The sequence below is a fragment of the Bubalus bubalis genome, chromosome 21 (assembly GCF_019923935.1).
Source record: "Bubalus bubalis isolate 160015118507 breed Murrah chromosome 21, NDDB_SH_1, whole genome shotgun sequence".
NCBI classification, from domain to species: domain Eukaryota; kingdom Metazoa; phylum Chordata; class Mammalia; order Artiodactyla; family Bovidae; genus Bubalus; species Bubalus bubalis.
This window is the reverse complement of record NC_059177.1, coordinates 47219907-47241921: the sequence shown is the minus strand read 5'-3', so window position 1 is coordinate 47241921 and position 22015 is coordinate 47219907. Positions and strand designations below refer to the sequence as shown.

General features: G+C 42.7%; 1 protein-coding gene across 3 annotated transcripts in view; it reads left to right on the top strand.

The window, feature by feature from the left end:
- Positions 1–22015, top strand: part of CACNA1D (calcium voltage-gated channel subunit alpha1 D) — a 345516-nt gene that overhangs the window by 176551 nt on the left and 146950 nt on the right. For all 3 annotated transcript variants that reach the window (XM_044933775.2, XM_006053080.4, XM_006053081.4), the window contains exons 4-7: positions 2083–2222; positions 12028–12170; positions 16789–16941; positions 17500–17696. In XM_044933775.2, the coding sequence (XP_044789710.2) occupies positions 2083–2222; positions 12028–12170; positions 16789–16941; positions 17500–17696 (633 nt within the window). The remainder of the gene's footprint in view (positions 1–2082; positions 2223–12027; positions 12171–16788; positions 16942–17499; positions 17697–22015) is intronic.

Below are 22015 nucleotides of genomic sequence, written 5' to 3'. Positions count from 1 at the left end.
AGAGAGGACCTATTGGGCGATCTGGAGGAAGCATGAGTGTGGAGGCTGGGGATGAGCAAGACTTTTAAAATTGAAAACACATGGACTCTGGCTAACTTTCACCACAAAGGAATTTATTAGACCACTCGGATGGTGTTCTGAGGATCAAGTGGTGCTCTTGAGGGCATGTGAGGAATGACACGGACCTGGAGGGAAGAACTGATGAACTGGCTTTTCAGCATGACCACTGGGGAGTGGAGAACGGGGATAAAGGCTGGGGTACCTCCAGGGTTGGACAGTTCCCTGCTGGTAAACAGGAAGGATGCAGTGGCAAAACTCAGTGAAGTCCCATCTGGGACTCGTCTGCGATGGAGGGGTAGCACTCTGGTGGCAGCTAGAGCCCAGGGTGGCCTAGACAAAACACTGCTTCTGTGGAGCAAAGCAAGTCCTTGCAGGGGTGGTGGTTGTTTAGTCGCTCAGTTGTGTCCGACTCTGCAACCCCATGGACTGCAGCACGCCAGGCTTCCCTGTCCCTCACCATCTCTTGGAGCTTGCTCAAGCTCATGTCCATTGAGTTGGTGATGCCATCCAACCATCTCATCCTCTGTCATCCCCTTCTCCTTCTGCCTTCAGTCTTTCCCAGCATCAGTGTCTTTTCTAATGAGTTGGCTGTTTGCATCAGGTGACCAAAGTATTGGAGCTTCAGTTTCAGCAGGGGAGAAAGGATCTAACCCTTTGGCCTTATCAGAGGGCAGAACTGCTTATCAAGGTGCAGAACTGCTCTTTGTCAGTTCCCTCTCCTGCAATATCCTCTGTGTATCACATCTGAAACCCTTACCTCCTGAACTGGACTAAACATTTCAAAGATAGGAACACAGTGAAGATGATTTTCTTATCTTGGCACCTGGAGTGGGGCCCATCGTGGAGAAGAGGTGCTCACTAAGTATTTCCTGAGTCAAATTTATTTGCCCTCTTGCACTAGGCATCTTAATAAGTGAATTCCATGACTTCTGTTTTCCTGAGGCATTGGTAGCTTTCCTTAGGGCTCACAGAGAATTAATATTAGCAGAGGACTTTATGGTCCATGTAAAAGAGTTTTAATTAGGATTTTTCACTTAGTTGTTCTTTAAGTAGCTTTTTGCCAGCACATACCTGTTGTAAAATTGACCTCATACATCTCAACAGTCCATATTTCTTTTGAAACCCAAGCCATACAAAGAAAACCTTAGTAAAAGAGGAAAGAGCTAACATTTTGAGACTTGCTGATGGATGCATTTTCTACAATTCTTGGAATTACATGAGTTGGAGTCAGAAAGATTCTGAGATTCCCATAGCATGAGGGTGGCATCTCAGTGATCTGTGGCAGTAAGACGAAAGTGGCTGCTGAGTCTGTTACGAGCATTCCAGGACTGAGTCCAGGCTCCCTGGGAACGTGCGTGGTTACCCATCAGCACTGTCAGCTGGGAGAGGTGGCACACCAGTAAGGTGGCCATGGGCTTGCCATCCTGAATCCCCTTCTCCCACACCCTTACTGTGCAGGTGAGGAAATGCAGGTCCAGAGGACAGGAGGGGCTTGCTGAGGTCATCTTGTTGCTCAGTGACAAAGCCGATCCTGACCTAAAAGTCAAGGTGGAAACCCAAGAGGAAGAGAGGGTCAAAGCAGACACATCTTCCTTTCTTCCCAAGGACATTCTGTTCAAAGCCCCGAGGGAATCTTTGTAGCACCCTTGGGCTTTCCTGGGGGCCTGATTGGGCAAGCTTAGGAGGAAAACATGCTGCGTTTTGCAAATGTGCAGAAATAACAAACACGCGGTTATGTCCTAGGCAGGGTCACCATGCACACATCAAGGCAGGTGGCAAAGTGCAAGCGTGCAGTCCAGGATGAAAAGTGCTTTACTCGTAGTTGCTTAAGAGACAGTCAGTGTTAGAATTAAAATGCCTTCTTGCTCCAGGTGTAGTGTTAATTGTTCCATTTCTCATAATAAAACTTGGCTTGGAGTTAAATGCTAGTATTTCTGAGACACTGATTCTAACCCCTATTTCTTTTTCTTCTTCTCCCCCACCCCCAATTTTTTTGTTTTGTTTCTTTGTTTCTCTTCACAGGAAAAAGTAGAATATGCCTTCCTGATTATTTTTACAGTCGAAACATTTTTGAAGATTATAGCATATGGATTATTGCTACATCCTAATGCTTATGTTAGGAATGGATGGAATTTACTGGATTTTGTTATAGTCATAGTAGGGTAAGTCCCTTTTATTTGGGGAAGTGTTTTTTTGGAACATGGAAGGTGGGGAGTAACAGAAAACAGTATTTTAAGGGCACAGGCTTGATGCTTTATGCTGGTGATTGTAGCCAGAACCTGTCAGGAGTTCTCTGAAGCCTGGCGATGCCAGAGACCAATTTGAAATTCTCTCATTGCTGTTACTCCCTCTTTGAGGAACGTGTTAAGGAAGGAAGTTCAAGCTCAGCTAGTGATGTGAGAGGGTTCTTCTTACAAGGCCTTGGGCCTTTACAAATAGGCCAGCTCTGCTGGTGATTTGAGTCCAACGTGTAGAGCTCTTATACTTAACACCCCGTTAAGTTAAAAAACCAAAATAAAGCAGTAATAAATCCTTCATAGCAGTGAGATACTCTGCTATTTAACATCCCTTGAGCAAAGCTATTAATTTTTTTCTGCTGCCTTGGGGGAAAAGATTTGGCACACTACTATCCCATTTCAAATAACAAAACAAGTGCTTGAAAAATGTCAGATATCCGGCATGAAGTGAAATAAGCCAGAAAATGCAGAGAAGCAGACATTATCCCCGCATCCTGTCACAGGAAGAAGACACCAACAGTTTGAGTTAAAGGAGAATGTTAAAAAACAGTGGCCTGTGTTAGTTTGGTCCTTCAACACCTGGAAATGTTTCCAGCAAGAGAGAAATAAATCAGTGTCAGAGGAATGCTGGGTCTTTGGACCAAATACCCACACAGGAAAATAAGATCTATCCCCTCACTCAGTCTTAGTTGCCTAGCTGTAAGATTGGTTGTTCCTAAAATGGTATGTATTCCCATAGAGAGAAATTATTAAATGGCCTTTCTGTTTTCATCTCCGTAACTTCATTCAAATGCTTTTTGCAGTTGAGCAAGGTGATTTTTTGTTTTGGATTATTATTTATCATGAATCCTTTACTTTTTCATGGGAGACTAATAGTGCTGGATATTTGGAGAGTGGGATAAATTTTGAGCCTCTTCTTTCAAATCTAGGAAGATAGAGTGGAATCCAAAATGGTAGCCCAACAGTATGATTAGACTTATGGAGAAAAATATTAACTTTTGCAAAAGCCACCCTAGTACATTGGACCCTAAGGCATTATGGCAAAGATAGTGCAACTGAAATGAACAGGCAGTTGATATGTATCACTCCTTCCTATATTTGATGAACTCTAACAAAGAATGGCAAGCAGGAGCCTTACAGGCCTCTCGGTTCTGGAATAATCTTGGTGTAACTCTCCTGACTCTGGACTGTCTGTTCATCTTAGCTCCATTTCTTTTGTCCCACCCTGCAATCAACTTTCTATCTGGAGGCACTTTTCCGACTATCATACAGCACAAAGACAGGGAATCAAGCAGAATGTGACGATCTCATTGAGTTGCAGAGACAGAGACGAGAGTTTAGGAAGATTGAGATGGCTAAAATTGGAGAGGCATGGTATGGGAGCAGCGAGGGACCTATTCAGAGAAAGAGGTCCATAAATATGCCTTGGGGCCCTCTTGAGGTTTGGCTGAAGCCTAAGCTACACGTACATGGGATGATAGTCCATAAGTCCAGACAAAGAATACTACTAGGGAAAAAGGAAGAGCTGGGGGCTATAGCTGACTAATAACTAGGGTTCATATAGGTCTGGTATTTGTTCAAGTTATAACCAACCAGAGTGGAAAGACCTTGTTGAACATCCTGGACTGTCAGTAGAAACCCCAGAAGGGCCATCAATAGTACAGCTAAACTAACTCTTGAGTGAGTGTTGGCAAACTGTGATCAGTGGGCCAAATTCAACCTGCTACCAATGTTTGTAAATAAAGTTTTATTGTAACACAGTCACAAGCATTTGTTTACATAGTTGAGTTATGTGGTTTAGGTCCAGAAAGCCTAAAATATTTACTGTCTGGCCCCTTACAAAACAGTTTTGACAACTCCTGTACTACTGTAAAAACTACCTGAAACCCCTGCTAATAGTATTTGAAAAAAAGCCTGAAAAGGAGCAGACTGACTTTCAAGTAACTTAAATGCCGGCCAAAGCAAAACTCAACACTCTTTAAAGGAAGACAACAAAATCCAGATAAAGCGTTCAGCATCCAGTCAAATATTTCTAGACTTGTGAAGAAATGTGATCCATAACTAGTGGGAAATTCCATTAATAGAGGCAGACCTAGAAATGACAGACAGGATGGAATTAGTGGAGAATTACTTTACAAGCCTTTACAAACTATTATAAACATGTTTATATATTTAAAAGGAATATATGACCACTGTGAGAAAAGATGGGACAATGTAAAACAGAACCAAATGGAACTTTGAGAACTGGAAAATATATCTGAAACAAAAAATTCCCTGGATTGATGTAACAGCAGAGTAGACTCAATAGGATAATCAAGTAATTTGAAGACATAGCAGTAACACACAAAAATAATGATGGAAAATAAAGGAATACCACCTTAGTGACCTGTGGGGTGAAGTGAAGTGAAGTCGCTCAGTCATGCCCGACTCTTTGTGACCCCATGGACACCAGGCTCCTCCATCCATGGGATTTTCTAGGCAAGAGTACTGGAGTGGGTTGCCATTTCCTTCTCTAGGGAATTTTCCCGACCCAGGGGTTGAACCCCGGTCTCCCGCATTGTAGACAGACGCTTTACTGTCTGACATAATCTATTATTCATATACTTGGAGTCCCAGAAGATAGAAGACAGAGGGGAGACAAAAATATTTGAAGAAATAGTCCATATTTTCTAAACGTGATGAAAAACATAGACTCACAAATCCAAGAAGGTCAACAAAGCCCAAAGTGAAGACGACGAAAGCTGCGTCAAGGCATATCATGATCATAATCAAATTGCTCAAGACCAAAGATAAAGAGAAATCTTAAAAGTAGAGAAAAAGTCATTGTAGACCTCTTGTCAACAACTATGCAATCCAGAAGACAATAGAAATTTTTAGAGTTCTAGAGGAAAAGGTCCACCTCGAATTCTTATTCAGTGAAGATACCTTAAAAAATTGAAGTAAGAAAGAAAATTTTTCAGACAAACCACAGCTGAGAATTTGCCACCAAGGAGACCTGCACCTTAAGAAATACAAAGGAATTTCTTCACACTGATGAAAGACATTAGTAAGAAATACAAATCCATACAAAAGAAATGAAGAATGCCAGAAAGGGTAAATGCATGTATGAATATGAAAACATTTTTTCCTCATTTTAAAGTTTCTTTATAGCAATTGATTGTTTAAAGCAAAAATAATAGCAGTGGATTGTGGGGTTTATAGCATCTATGAAAGTAAAATATAAAAATAGCATGAAGGATAGACACAAGGAAATATCCATATAGCATAGAAAAGTGCTTGTACACTTGGTAGAACTATTTGAAGGTAGACAATGAGAAGTTAAAGAGTTTATGGTAAACCATAGAGCATAGGCCAGCAAGCTTCAGCTCATAGACAAAAAAGACATTTACTGCCTTTTTCACCTCCTACATCGACAAAGTATTTGGCTGTCTGCTTTAACAGATTAAGTTTTATTGGAAGACAGTCACACTCACTCATGTTTATGGCTATTTGGTGTTAGGATGGAAAAGTTGACTAGTTGTCACAGAGACCCTGTGGCCTGCAAATCCTAAAATAGTTGCTCTCTGGCACTCCACAGAAAACTTGTGCTGACACTGGATCTAGAAGAGACACTCAAAAAATAAAGAGGTATAGTTGATAAGTCTGTATTAGAGTTTAAATGGAATTCTTCAAAAGCTCATTTAATTCTTTTTTCAATAAGCAGGAAAGAAAAGTTTGGTGGATAGAGCAAGTAGAGAGCAAATAACAAGATGATAGATTTAAACCCAGCTATACCCTTATTTAAAATCCAGAGGTTATCAGATTTTATACATGTATTTGGTGTTAGGATGGAAAAACACTCAATCCTATAAGAAACCTAATTTACAAAGACAAATAATTTGAAAGTGAAAGGAGAGAAGAGGCTTCCCAGGTGACTCAGTGGTTAAAAAAAAAAATTGCTCGCCAGTGTGGGAGTTTGATCCCCTGGTGAAGGAAATGGCAACCCACTCCAGTATTCTTTCTGGGGAAATTCCATGGACAGAGAAGGCTGGCAGGCTATAGTCCATGGGGTCACAAAGAGACGGACGTAACTGAATGACTAAACCCAACATAAATGGACAGAAAACTATATATCATGCAAAACTAATCAAAATTAAAAACCAATCAAAAGAAAGCTTTATTAATAACCAACAAAGTGGACTTCAGAACAGGAAATGTTATCAAGGATGCAGACATTTCATGAGGATAAAGGAGTCATTTCATAAAGAAGAGGTACTGCTAAGTCACTTGAGTTGTGTCCGACTCTGTGCGACCCCATAGACGGCAGCCCACCAGGCTTCCCCGTCCCTGGGATTCTCCAGGCAAGAACACTGGAGTGGGTTGCCACTTCCTTCTCCAGTGCATGAAAGTGAAAAGTGAAAGTGAAGTCGCTCAGTCATGTCCGACTCTTAGCAACCCCATGGACTGCAGCCTACCAGGCTCCTCCATCCATGGGATTTTCCAGGCAAGAGTACTGGAGTGGGTTGTCATTTCCTTCTCTAAAAGAAGATATAATAATCCTAAATGTGTATGTGGTGTGTGCGTATGTGTATGTAGATTGGCTATTAGGCTTATATGCTATGATGATCTATGTGCCTAATAACAGATCTTCAAAATACATGAAGCACAAACTGATGGAAATGGAAGGGGGGAATAGACAAATCTTCAGTTGCAGTTGTGCACTTTAATACTCCTCTCTTGGGAGTGTTGATAGACCATCTAGCCAGAAAATCTTTAAGGATATAGGGACTTCTGAACAGTACCATCAACCAACTCGAGGAAATTGATTTTTCAGAGCACTGTGCCCATCAGGAGCAGAGTACACATTCTTTTCACGTGCATGTGGAACATTCAGCAGTAAAGACATATTCTGGGTCATGAAACAAATCTCAGTGAATTTAAGAAGATTAAAATAATATGAAAGTATGTTTTGAAAGAATTTAGCAGTGTTTTAAAGAAGCATGTAAATTTCTATATATTAGTCATGAACAATTTGAAAATGAAATGTTAACAACATTATTATTTATTATATCATCAAACCCATGGACTACTGAGGGGTAAATAGTACACTGACAATGACCAAACCTCCTGAGAGAAATTAAAAAAGACCTAAATACATGTTATCGACTGGAAGACCCAATGTTGTTAGGATATCAGTCCTTCCCAAATTGCAATATAGATTGAATCTCATCTAAATCCCAGTAAGATTGTTGCAGAGACTGACAAATTTATTCAAAATTTTATATGAAAATTAGAGAGGCTCTAGACTAGCCAAGGAAATCTGTAAGAACAAACCTGGAACCTGATTTTAAGACGGTCTGCAAAGCCACAGTTCTCAAGACAGTGTGGTACTAGAATAAGGGGTAGAAATAAAGATCAGTGGAACAAAATAGAACATTGAGAAATACACCCATATGGATGTGATCAACTGATTTTAGATAGAGGTGTCATGATGACTCAGTGGATTAAGGAAACAATTTTCAACAAATAGTGCTGGAACAACTGTCCGTGTGAAAAAGACGACTTTCTCCATTCTTACCTCATACCATATACGAATAATGCCTTAAAATGAATCATAAACTTATATTTAAAGGCTAAAACTGTATTTATAGGAGAAAATCTTTATGACTTTGGGCTAGGTAGAAACTTCTTAGGACCTGAAAAAGCATTTGCCATAAAAGAAATAATAGAATTTTTGAACCTTATCAAAATTAAAACTTTTATTCAAAAGAGACACTGTGAAGAAAATAAAAAGATATGGTACAGATTGGGAAATAATATTCCCACTACATATATATGACCATGGACTTTTATTCAGAATTTGTAAAGAATCCTTATAACTGGAAGGTAAGAATATGAACCAGTACATAAATGGGCAAAAAATTTGAACAGATCTTCACAAAAGAAGATGAGTAAATGGTCAACAAGCACCTGAAAAGATGTTCAGTGTTACTGATAATTGGAGAAATGCCAATTAAAACAGTGACATAGCATTACATACCCACTAGTATTAGTAAAAAGATTGACAATACCAGATGTTAAACAAAATACAGAGCAACTGGAACTCTTACACACTGCTTATAGAAATAGAAAATGGTAATATCACTTTGGGAAAGTTTGCCAATTTCTTACAAAGGTAACTATACAGTGTTCATATGACCAGTACTGTTCTTGAGTACTTAACCAAAATAAGTTAAAATACATGTTCACAAAGAGACTTCATAGTAGAGGGAAACTGGTAACAACCTAAATATTCTTCACCAGATAAATGTATAAACTCATTGTGGTATGTTCATATAGTGGAATATAATTCAACAATAAAATGTAGCAGCTTGCTGCTGCTGCTAAGTCACCTCAGTCGTGTCCGACTCTGTGCGACCCCATAGACAGCAGCCCACCAGGCTCCCCCGTCCCTGGGATTCTCCAAGCAAGAACACTGGAGTGGGTTGCCACTTCCTTCTCCAGTGCATGAAAGTGAAAAGTGAAAGTGAAGTCACTCAGTTGTGTCCGACTCTTAGCGACCCCATGGACTGCAGCCTACCAGGCTCCTCCGCCCATGGGATTTTCCAGGCAAGAGTACTGGAGTGGGGTGCCATTGCCTTCTTCGATGTAGCAGCTTGGATCTCAAAACTATGGTGAACAAAAGATAAAAGGAGAACATGCTGTATGACTCTATTCATGTAAGATTCTAGAAAAGGAAATAAAAACAAATCAACCCTACATGATAAAACTGATAAAGTCAGTGGACACCTGAGGCTGAGCTGAGGATGACTGTAAAGAGGCATGAGAGAACTGTTTGAGTGTTACTTGGGCTCATGCCTTTGTCAAAACTTGTCTCACTGTACTCATTAAATGGTTGCATTTTATTTTATATAAAGTAAGCCACAGTAAAGTTGGTTTAAGTAAAAAAATCATCTAAGAAACTCAAGTTGAACTGGCCTCGATCATTTTTTCTCATTAAATATGAAAACCTTTAGAACATCAGATTACCCTTTATCTAAAATATGTACAAAAGTATAGTCAAAGAGCAGAAGAGAAGTTTAAAAAGGAAAATTTAATTGTTATGTCTTTACTTGAATCAAATTCCTACTCACTAAAGTTTCCAACTGCCGATTCTATCTTAATCCAACGGATTTTCCGTTCCAAGTCAACCATGACCTATTGCTTTTGTCAAGATTCCCAATAACAGAGACGTTAGGAAAGTAATTGATATTTTCTAAAATGTTAACTGTTATAATGTGACCACAGGAAGGTTCAGCGTGTCTACCAGAGCTGATGTAATTCTCTGTGTAGAAAAGTTTGATCTGAGCCAACTTTTATTCCTCTCCTCTAAATTTTCCGATAAACATGTCTTGCAGGCATTCAAGCTCATCACGTAAGCTTTGTGAACACGAGGGGCTCATTCCCTTCTAATTTGTGTCAGTTTGGGTAGCTCCTTGCCTTTTCCTTCTGTCTGGAGATATGCTTTTAATAACAGCTGAGGATCAAATACTTTCTTCTTTTGTCCTCATCTCTTCAGGCACACAGTACTTAGTTTGGTTGGGTGGAAGGGGAGGGCAATGAAAGGTGTAATCTCGCAGAATATTAGAATGGGAAGGACAGGCTTCTGTATCATTTAATCAGTTTTCTCAGTTTACACAGACATAAATGAAGGCCCCAAGAAGGAAAGAGACTTTCCTAAAACCTCCTAACTCTTAGGAATGGAAGCAAGGCCTGGCCCCTGAGGCCTCTGGCTGCCTGGAAACAACAGTCAGCTTTCCCTGTGTGACTCAGGCTCCTCAGTGAAGGGGGGCATTGTTCACCTGTTTTCAAGGGCGTCACTGAAGAACAGGGGAACAAAGGGCCATGATGTGTACATTGCAAAACACTCATACTTGAAAGCAATCTTAAGTCACCTCCTGCATAAATTATTTTCCTAACCCTTTGGAATGAAAATTCCTGTGGCTGCTGCATTTCAGAAGAGTTTGAGGTTTTCTTTCTTCCTTTGGCTTTGTTTTTGTGACACTGTGAACTTGTTTGGGAGGGCAGACTTTTTAACATCAGCCTTGACTGGGGGGGATTTACAGTAATGACAAAACTGTGCTAATGAGAGAGAGAGACCTGTCATAATGTGATACATTTCCCATAACCAGAAAGAGCCTGCCTTCTGTAGCTTTGAAAAGGTAAAGACCTGACATACTCCTGCTCCACTTCCCCTGCCTCCCACCCCCTTAAGTTCACTGCTAATTGTGGTACTGTTATTAAAACAAATGACCCGTCTTTAAACACCCCAGAATGCTATGGCTCTGCCCCATCAGGGCTGTAATCAGACCACCCTGTATTTTATGGACTTAGTGTCTTGGCTATCCTGAGGCATGCCAGTGGGGGCAGAGTTTCTACTTTAGCTGCTAATTAAACTTTGGAAACCTTTTCTTTGTTGCTGGGCCAATCATTTCCACAATCTGATTGGCCCGAGTCGATTCTGTTTGAAAGGGGCAAATTTCTATTTATTCTGAAAAACAAGCAACAATTCCAAAGAACAAATGTTTATTTGAAAAAAAAATGTTTATTTGAAAGAGCAAAAGTAACTGTCAAGTGAGTGGATTGCCTGAAAATAGCTTTATTCGAAAAACCTTCTGAGAATAGGAAAAAATTTGTGGTGGCTGCCAGATACAATATTATTCACATTTCAAAAGAGAAAATGACGATATTAGTACCTTGTCTTAGGTTTCTGCATTTGGCTTTTGCTCAGCTCCTTGGCATCTGTGATTTACAGCATGCCCTGAACATCCCTGTGAGGATGGAGGTGGGGTTGTGTGACTCAGTGACTGTATTGGAAGTGGTATAACATACTGAATAAGATTTGGGAGTTTGGAGTTATTCACTCATTGACTTATTCATCATATATTTCTTGAGTGCCTCCTGTGGTCAGGAACTGTTTTAGGCACTGGGCTGAAACAGACTAAACGAACAGAGAGACGACAGTTCCCTGCCATTGTGGTAAAGAACCTGCTTCCCAGTGGAAGAAACTTGAGAGACTTGGGTTGGATCCCTGGGTCGGGAAGGTCCCCTGGAAAAGGAAATGGCAACCCACTCCAATATTCTTGCCTGGAGAATCCCATGGACAGAAAAGCCTGGTGGACTGCAGTCCATGGGGTCGCAGAGTCGGACACGACTGAAATGACTTCCACTTAACACGTGGAGCCTACATTCAGTGAGGCCAACATACCTGGATTCATATGTTAGTTTTGCCATGTGTTGTGTGGCCTTGGGCAGGTTATTTGTTCTCACCAAGTTTGCTTCCTCACATGTAATTTAGTGCCCATGATCTCCACTGCATAACATTTTTGAGGATTAGCAAGATAATTGATGTAAAGTGCTTAGCACATGGTGAGCGCTCATGAATGGGAGCTGCTATGCTTATTGTCGTCATTACTGCTGTTTGGGCAATTCCATTGTCGTCATTGAAAGAGGGGATTCACGAGGGATCCAGGGGGCTATCTTGCTAGGATGCTCCATTGGCAGGAAAACAGGTGAGACCAGTCCCATCTCTGGTCCTTTTAGATGTAGGATCCTAGCCAGGGGTCACAGCCCAGTTCTCACCTCTGCCTTGCTTTCCCTTAAGCATCAGCCTTACAGAATTAGCTTTTGTTCAAAAATAGCTACGCTCACCATCCTGTTTTGCTTCCCTGGGTGACAGACTCTAACATTTCTTCCTCTCTTCTTCTTTCAGATTGTTTAGTGTAATTTTGGAACAATTAACCAAAGAAACAGAAGGCGGTAACCACTCCAGTGGCAAATCAGGAGGCTTTGATGTCAAAGCCCTCCGCGCCTTTCGAGTGTTACGACCACTTCGACTAGTATCAGGAGTGCCCAGTAAGCACGTTTCGTTTCCTAAAGCCAGGATTTTGTGGATCGGTTTTCTTCTGGGTGGGTCTCGGGATTATGAAGCAGGGCGTGATAAGGTGAGTTGCTGTTCTCCAGCCAGGGTCTCTGCAGGCAACACCGTGGAGGCCTCCACTGTTTACAAAGTACTCTTGCTCATGTTGTCGCTTTGGGTCCCTGTGACAGCCCCAGTGGGAGTAGAGTAGGGGCAGTAGTGATCATTGTCTTCCTGATTTTGTAGAAGAGAGAGCATTCTCTTGGGCAGAGGCCAAGTGAATGGTGGTAGGAGACCATGAGTTCAGGCCTCCTGGCTGCAGTCTGGTCTTCAGCCTCTGACACCATCACCACCATCACTTCCTCCCACTTTCAGGCCTGCCCCTCTGAACATGGTGGGTTATATAGACAGGGGTGTCAGAGGGTTCAACTGACTGCCTTTTCTCAAGGTGAGCCGCAAGGGCCTGGAATCCTAAAGCGTCTACTTAACTATCCCTCAGAGGGGCTGTGCCCATCGCATTGTGGGGAGGAAGTGGATGCTTCTGGATCCTCCCTGTGTGTAGGGCACAGTAGCACCTGCCGGAAGGTGGTTGTAAGGTCTGATTGCAGTAATGCAGAGAGAGCCTTCAGCACAAGGTCTGGAGCTGGAGCGGGTGCTCAGTGTGAGAGATGCTGTGTCACCCGCTAGTCTATGGTACCTGTCTGTGCCAGGCCCTCGTTTGCTTCTTTGCTCCAGATCTCCAGGCCAGATCCAGTGCCACCTGAATATGGAAGGGATGCCCCATCCATGCCCCAGCCAGGAATTTGCATAAGGAGCAAGGCGTGTGCTTCCCTGGGCTCTGCCCGTGAGAGGACATCTCTCTTGGGGACTTCTGAGGGCAGACACTAGTGCCTCTCCAAGGACTGTGGCTGTGAGGTGACTGCCTGCTTCCAGCTGCAGGATGGCTATGGGATTGCAGGGTGTGCCTTTTTTTCACAGCTCATAAAGCCTTGAAAAGAGCACAGATCATGTTTTTGCTTCTTCAGAAGTTCTTCATAAAATTGTATTAAACCCACTGGCACTCAGAATGCACCAAAAATTCTCTGGAAAAAAAAAAAACCTTCCAAATTTAACATTTTAAAATGTAGGAAGTGGTGTTTTGTGTGTACTTGTTTTTCCAGATGGTTCATTTATTTTTCATTGAAAAAGATCAGCACAAGTCAAAGCCACAGTACCGTCTGGAAGCAATTGAGAAAAATAGACATACCTTGAAAATGACTGGCCCTGTTGCGTGTGCCATGATTAAATGAGAAGTTCAGTGAGCAAACATGAGGTTTCAAATTCAGTCGTTACAGCTTAATCTAATTTCAAAGTAACCACGGCAACTTTTTTCCCCCAAAGAGCAAATGACAGGCCAGCCTGCCTGCGGTATTTGTGTTGTGAGCAGACGCACGGGTGCTGTGGCTCTGTGGATCTGAGTCATACGTGAGGACTTCTCAGCCTGTGTTCGTTAACTGCCCTGTGGGGAGCATCCAAGTCTCTCACCAGACCCCGCTGGGCTTTGGGGAGATGGACTGGGGGCTCTGGGTCATGCTCTTTCCTGTGCTGGTTGGCAGCTGTGGACTAGTGATTTCTTAAGTACCTGCAATTGTTAAAAATGCCTGGGAAGGTGTGACTGTTCACACGTACCTCGGAGATGTCTAATCCCTTCTGAAGACAACTCAGACTGTCCTGCAGGACTGATTTTGTGTGTGTATGTGGACATAAGTTCCTTCCATGGAAGGTAAATATGTGTTTCAAATAGAGTCCTTCAGATGTGTGTGGAGCTCTTCACCACCCACTCTCAGGTAATAAGTACATATGAGAATCCTCGAGCATTATATAGGAAAGAACTATCAAGGTCATCTGGTCCAAGAGCACGGTCTTCTAGGTGAGGAAGCTTGCATAAACCTTGGGCAGGTTCTCACAGCTAGTGGGTGGCCAGACGGGACCAGACCCTTGGCCTCCTAGTTCCTGGCTCAGCGTTCTTTCTGCTCCATTTCACAGCTTCCTCGGTTAGAGCTCTGTGAAATCTGCTGGACACATTGGTCGTGTACAAAAGAGCCTAATACCATGAAAGTGTACACATGCACTTGAAGATAAAATGTCATTATTTCATAAATGTGGCCCATCTGAAATATTACAGTTACAATAAACATATTTATGAAACATAGGGCTCACTGCCATTCAGTTGAGAAGAGCTAACTGCTGGATGATGATTTTGGATGGCCCTTGCATGTCTTAAAATAAAAACCAAATGAAAAAACAAACAAACCCCGTCTTGTCCAAGTAGATTAGAGCATATGTTTCTTTTTCTCTTCATCTATTCCTTATGGAAGATGAAAACATTACAAGTCATCCTGTTGATCATTGTTTTCTTCAGAAGACATCATTTGAACATTTAAATATCCGAAGGCAGTATGTAGGATTTTGTCTTAATGAAAGTCTGGAAAGAAGTTCTTTGTGAGTCTAAAAAACCTCTTATCATTCTTCCCTCCCCATCCTGTCCCCCACCTCTTCCCGTGTACTTCATATCAAGGTGAACTTTTACTGTTACTGCTGATAAGTATTTTTCTCTTTGCTTGGTGTGTTCTGATTTCTAATGTATTTCATTCTAGCATCTCAGCCTCTTCTTTCTTTTTTTGGATATGTATTGGGAAGCTACTGTGAGAAGATACTAGAAAAGGGCACTTTGGAGGAGAGAGAGAGAGCAGGGAGAGGAAGGGAAAGAAAAAGAAAAGGGGGAGAAAGATGGATTGGGGACTCTGGGTCATGCTTTTTGCCGTGCTGGTTGGCAGCTGTGGACTAGTGATTCCTTAAGTACCTGCAATTGTTAAAAATGCCTGGGAAGGTGTGACTGTTCACGGTGGAGAAGCTGAGGTGGGTCTCAGTGGTGGCCACGTGTCTCACTGTGCAGGGCGCGTGCATGGTGTCAGGGGGCCTGCATCTAGTTGGCTCTGGTTTCCTGCTGACCGCTCTCCCTCCAACTCCTGCTTCCTTCCACCTGGTCCTGAGTATTGCCCCACTGTCCCTCTTGGCCTGGTCTTTTCTCTTCCTGTACCATGGCTCTCAGTGTTGCTGCAGGTGTGGGTAGCTCCAAGGTTTGCAAATCTCTCCCTCATCTCTAAGGTCTGAGGTTCAGCCGCAGGGCACAGCCTCCTTCCTGTGAAGTGATCAGACTCGCCAGGTGTTCAGTCCTCACCTTCCCCTTCCTCTAATGCTCTTTTACCTCCCCCACTCCAGGGGAGCCTCCTTTTGCTCAGGCCCCAGGGTTAGCCTCATGACCCTGCCGACCTGGGCACCTTCCTCTAACTCAGACTCACTTGCTGAGTTCTGATCTCTTCTGGACCCTCACCCTGTCCTCCCTGGAGAGCCCAGCACCCTCCAACTACTTCTCTGCCTGTTTTGCCTTTTGCATCCCCACTTGTCTTTGTAAGGGGCTTCCCTGGTGGCTCAAATGGTAAAGAATCTGCCTGCAATGCAGGAGACCCAGGTTCCAACACTGGGTTGGGAAAATTCCCCTGGAGAAGAAAATGGCAACCCACTGTAGCACTCTTGCCTGGAGAATTTCATGGACAGAGGAGCCTGGCAGGCTATAGTCCATGGGATAGCAAAGAGTTGGACACGACTGATCAACTTTCACTTTTTATCTTTCTAAAAAGGCTGCCTTTTGAGTTTTCTTGGCTCTTTCCCATGTATACATGTTATGAAACTTTTGTTTGATTTTCTCTTATTTAGAATAAATGAAGAGGCTGTCTTTTGACAGCCTCTAAAGTCTGGCCTCTAAAGCCTCTAAAGTCCCCTAAAGTAGACTAAAGTCTGGCCCTGTAATCCGAATCCAGAACCCAGAGCTACCTAGTAGATTGCAGCTGCAATCTGCTTGCCTTTTCTGCTACCCTTTTGCACCGCATGACCGCCAACCAAGACTTGCCATCCCTGGCCCACACGACACTCACTTTCTTCTGTGCTTTAGATACTTTCTTTCCCTGCTTGGAGCAGCCTCTCTCCCATGCCCACGACCCATCTGCCTATGGAAATCCATCCTGCTTGGCCTTCAGGCCCTCCAGAGAGGGAGGCTCCTGCCCAGCCCTCTTTCTCCCCACTGCACTCAGAAGTGATGTCTTTCATCCTTCCTTTAATTTTCACTGTGTGATGTTACTCATCTAGCATCTGTGTGCTACCTTAGAGTAATTCATGTGTAATGCTTACGTCTCCCACTGGAACCTCACCTCTGGGAGGAACCACATTGTGTAATACATCTTCATAGTCCCCAAAACGTTTGCCATGTGGCGGATGTTCAAGGAATTTTGTTGAGTGGATGAACAAATGCAGAAATGAGTGACTTTCGTATCCAGCCGTTCCCTCTCTAGGCCTCAGTTTTCCCATCTTTCTAGTTAAGGGAGTTAGAGTAGATGATCTTTGAGAGGGTCTTTTTAACTTATCTCACACCCAGGTTTCATGTTAATTCAAAGCTCTGAAATACCTCCTTGAGTTTTATTACCATGTGCCCCATACAGAACAGGCATCATTAGGAAGTACATAAATGCATCCCTGAAATATCTTGCTGGCTCACAAACTTGTTTTTGTCTTTCCTAGGTTTACAAGTTGTCCTGAACTCCATTATAAAAGCCATGGTTCCCCTCCTTCACATAGCCCTTTTGGTATTATTTGTAATCATAATCTATGCTATTATAGGATTGGAGCTTTTTATTGGAAAAATGCACAAAACATGTTTTTTTGCTGACTCAGGTGAGTAATGAAAATGGTTGATAACCAGACTATTTAAAATTTTGGCTTTCCCCAAAACAACTTTTCTGGTTTGGGGAAAATCTAAAACAAAATGAGAGAGAGGGAGGGTGAAAAAAATGGAAAGCCAAATCCATTGGTAAATCTAAGCCAGTTCTTAGTGTGAATTATATTTAGAATTAATGAGAATTTAGTCTCTTTTTCTATCTTAATTTCCTATGTAATGTGTTCTGGCAAACAAGATTGGGGGCCCCCCTGAAACTGGACTATGAGGTGAATCAATAATATTTCTCTGGGACTCCCCTGGTAGTCCAGTGGCTAGGAGTCTGTACTCCCAATGCAGGGGTCCCAGATTCGATTCTTGGTCAGGAACTAGATCTCATGTGCTGCATTAAGACCTGACACAGCCAAATAAGTAAAATGTAATATTTTTTAAAAAAATACAGTCAGTCTGTATAGGCTGAGGAAAGGTGCTGTGGGAGTGAGGACAGAGGAGGGAGGCATGGGCTCCCGAGGGTCATTCCTGCCCTGGGTGGTAAAGCCTGCTGCCTCTGTTTGCAGATATGGTGGCTGAAGAGGACCCAGCGCCGTGTGCGTTCTCAGGGAATGGACGCCAGTGCACCGCCAATGGCACGGAGTGTAGGAGTGGCTGGGCTGGCCCCAATGGTGGCATCACCAACTTTGACAACTTTGCCTTTGCCATGCTCACCGTGTTTCAGTGCATCACCATGGAGGGCTGGACAGACGTGCTCTACTGGGTAAGCAGCTTGCGGAGGGAATTGACAGAGCATGCTTTCCTCGGATAAAAGTGTTTCATTAGCTAGAGCCATTGGGGAGCTGGCTGGAAAAGACCCCCTGGAAGTGAGTTCTTTGGGAAGGGAAGCAGACCGCCTTTTCACTCAGCAAGACCCATTACGTCTCCCCGTCAAGGCCTTGCTTTCAGCTGTAGAAAGCTGCTACAGGACGTGGACTTCCTCGCATCCCCAGTGTCTCCTGGGGACTTACTACTGAGCATGCCCAGTAGTTCCCTTTGTTGGAGGAACTCCAGCATGCCAGGGCTGTCCTGATTAAACTTGAAGAGCCCAGGGTCATTCCCCAGAGTAAGAGGCCCCTGGACTTCCATAGACTAAAACTTATCTTTTATACCTAGAGGCAGGTTTCTCTACCAGGTCCTAAATGGAAGGTAGAAAACTTCAATTAATTGGATTCTTTTCAGGCTTTCCATAGCTTAGTACAGCCTTAAAGCCCAAATGGGTTTTTCCCCTATTACGGTGTTTCCCTTTTGCGTCTTCAGTATTACTACAAACCAGCCTAGCATAAGCCCTTAGCTCTCTCTTCCTTTTTCTTTGGCGCTAGAGAACTTTGGCAGAGAAGGTTGAGATGGCACATCAGCCTTCCAGGGCTGGTGGACCTGTTCATGAAAACAGATGGACACCCTTTGTATGGCTCGGAGCTAGCTTCTCTTGTTCCCAACAGAACCAGTAGGGTTTGCTACAGATGAAGAGCAGTTGTATTTTAACAGTCATTTCTCAGAGTTGAGTTTATTTGTTTACTTCTGTGTTTGATAGAATTTGAAAAAACTCACAGAAGTTTAGAAATTATTTTTCCATGGCACAGAGTTGTTGGGAAAAACAGCTGCCTTGTAGATTTTGAACATAAACCCAGGTCCAAATGGGATTAACCAGGATTCCAATAATGATTTGTTAAAAGGTAATGAGTAATAACATACTTCTTAAATGGTCAGTCTCCAGTTAGACAGTCTGCACGTTGAGAAGTATTTTCTAATAGGATCTAAATTTTAGACACTTTATAAGATTTCCCATTGCTCTATAACTTCAGAGAACATAATGGTTGTAAATAGGTTTTTGCTTCCCTTCACAAGTGAATTCCATGCTTGCAGGGTTGTAGAAATGTCTGTATGGGTTAGGCAAAGAAAATACATTTTTATTTTCATCCCCAAAGTGTTAGTCTAGTTTGGTAATAAGGTTTTTAAAACATCACCAGCATGTCATATCTTATTTTTTCCCCTTCCCCTCCTTTTTCTAATTGTCATAGTAGAGAAAGAGAGTGTGTGTGTGTATGTATGCAATCTGTTATTTATATCCATAACACAATGCCTTTTGTAAAATTTTTTGTGAAGAGAAAGAGGAAGATTATATAGGATGAGCCAAGCCCATGGCCATGCATGAGGACCCTCTAATTAGGTAAAGAGCTCATTTTCATTATTATGTTTTTAAGTTGCCACTCCTGGTTAGATTAGTGGAGGACTCAATCTCCAGTCTTCCTTTGAAGTTTCTGATAAATAGAAAAAGCATCATTCAAATAGCCCAAATTCTGGTCCTTCCCCCTAAAACAGTACAGAAAACGTTTTGATTTAAAACAAATGAAAAAACCGGTGACTCCTCAGCTCTGTTCTCCCTATTTTCATGGTGTATTGACACTGCTGAGCCGACATGCCCTAATGGACAGTTGCAGACTTTATGTTTCCGCACATTGATTCTCTCATTACGATCTTCCCATGGCCAAGTTAGCGGAAACTCTGGGAGTGTGTGATTAAAGGAGAGAAGACTCCACACACCTAGAAACAAACGTTTCTACTTGCTTTCCTGAGAACCTCTAAGTATCACCTAGGATGATATAATTATTACCTCTGTTTTTCATATGACAGTCACAGGGCTAATAATTTGACAACATAATAATTATATTCTCTATGAATTACATGGCGTCTTTATTCCGATGGAGGAACTCCAATAACTTATCAACCTTATGCCAGTCTATATCCCTTTATAGCAGGTCTGGGAAACAGTGGAATATAGACCCCCTAGACATCCTCAAGGTCCTGCTGCAAGTGGTTGTGGTATTTGATTTACAAGGGTCTACAGACCTTTTTTTTTTCATAAGGGACCAGACAGTAAATATATGTGGCCGGGCAGACCATAATGTCTGTGTCACAACTGCTCAGCGCTGCCCATGTCACTTGGAAGCAGCTGCAGACATGTACACCTGTGGCTTCATTCCAGTATTTATTTATGGACACTGACATGTGAATTTTGTATAGCATTCCTGTGTCATGAGATAGTCCAGATCTTTTTTTCCCACCATTTAAAAATGTAAAAGCCATTTTTAGCTCAAGGGCTGTCCAAAAGCAGGTGGTAGGCTGGTTTGGCCCACAGGTCATAATGTCATGACCCCTGGTCTAGACTAGAACCCCCCTCTCTTTCCTTGGCATTTCTCCATTCTCATGTGAGCCCTTCTGGAACACTAGGGGGCAGCTCAGGGATGTCTTCCAGAGTGCTCACTGAGATCTTATTCTCAAACATATCAGGTTGCTTCTAATTACTTACTGATTACATTTATTAACTCTGCATAGACATAGGCAGGAGCCAGGCCCCAGCCTTCTTCCTATTTTATGGGCCGCAGTCGGTGGGATCCACAGCTGTGCACAGAACAGCACCTCCCTGCCCAGCACAGCGCCCGGCCCAAAGCTGGTGCTCAGCAGACACCAGCTACCATTACTCTTCAAGTTCACAGTCCCATTGCCTCAGGGAAGATGGGCCTTTTTAAAATTCCTGATTTTTACCATAGCCAGAGTGTAACGGGAACATCTTGAGAGAGAACTAAGATTCGATTTTAAATATTGACTGCAAGCTAAGTTTTCAGTCCTTTAGGTGTTTGTATATGGTGGACAGAGTCTTTGCCAGGGATGAGTTTGAGTCTGGTTGAGTTTATGTTCAGTCAGTGTTCCCAAGTTCATGGATGCCTCAGTCCCCAGGAGTGCCTGGCAAGTGGCGGCAGGGTCTTGGGAAGGTGGGCCCAGTATGTGGAAAGACACGTGTAGAACAGGACCCTTGGGTATGTGGGGAATGGGATTATTAACTTCTGATAGAAAGCCCTTTTTTTAGTGCTCTTTTTTTTGAAGTGAATTCCATAAGCATATTTAAGCTGCTATCTGATCCACGCGTTTGTTGTCCAGAGTCAGAAAGGTGTAGTGCAAGGAAAGAGCCTTAGGCTGGAGAAGGCTGGGCGCCTGAGCTTGGGTAGGTCACCCAAATACTCTGGGCTTTAACTTTGTGTCGTCCACAAGATGTGGAGTAACACTACATGATCCTATTATTTTTTTCTTCAACTCCAAGGAAATGGTTTTAAATGTAGGAAATTAATTCAAATATGAGAATTGATTTTAGGAAAGAATTATCCATATCAGTTATTTGTGGCCTTTTGCCTTAGTGCCAGCCTCTTCTCTTGGTGAGCAGCGCACCTATGGCAGTGCTGGCTGTCCGACTCAAACAGGAAGCTCCCTTGGCCAAGTTGATAGTCGTCTTCATTCAGGGTACGGGGGACTCCCTCTTTAGTTAGCTAGCAGCTTGCCTTTCTGCTCCGTTCTCCGAGTCTAGGCTCAGGGGAGCCACAACCAATGTATCAAGTTTCTAGTAGTTTTTGCAATAGAAAAAAACAAAAAGCCTTAGATTAATCAGAGACATGGAGGTGCATCTCGGTCTTTGAAGTGAGGGGAAACTGAAACTAGGTTATTATTTCCTGAGTACCAGGGACACGACATGATGACTTTGATATAAATATTTAAAAAATGTAAATTGAAACGATTGAGCTCACGCCACTTTCTCCCTTGCTGACAAAGGACACGCAGACAGAATCCCAAGCAGAGTCTCTATTTTTGTGTGGGTATTTCGGGGACCGGCTTGCCAGTTCTGACGTGTCCCATGTGATTGGTAAAGTCTAAGAAATACTAGCCTCTGAAAAGAGACCAGGGTTGAGAAGGTTTCTTTAGGAGAAAGACTGGCCCTTAGAGCTTAATTTTTATTTCTCTTTCCCACGCTCTGGAGATTTAGGGTCTCCTGTGGCCTTTGGTTTTCCCTTGTCCCCCATGGGTTATCCCAGGTGATATTTCTGATTTGAGCAAAAACACTTATTTCTAAGAAATCAGAAGTTTATTTGGAAAAAAAAAAAAAAATGTTCCCTCCCAAGTTGGAGCAGACAGCTGTTCCCGGAACCATCCTCCGGAACACAGGGCTGAGGCCCAAAAGAGGATGGGCAGGGCAGATGCTGGGCTGACGGCTAA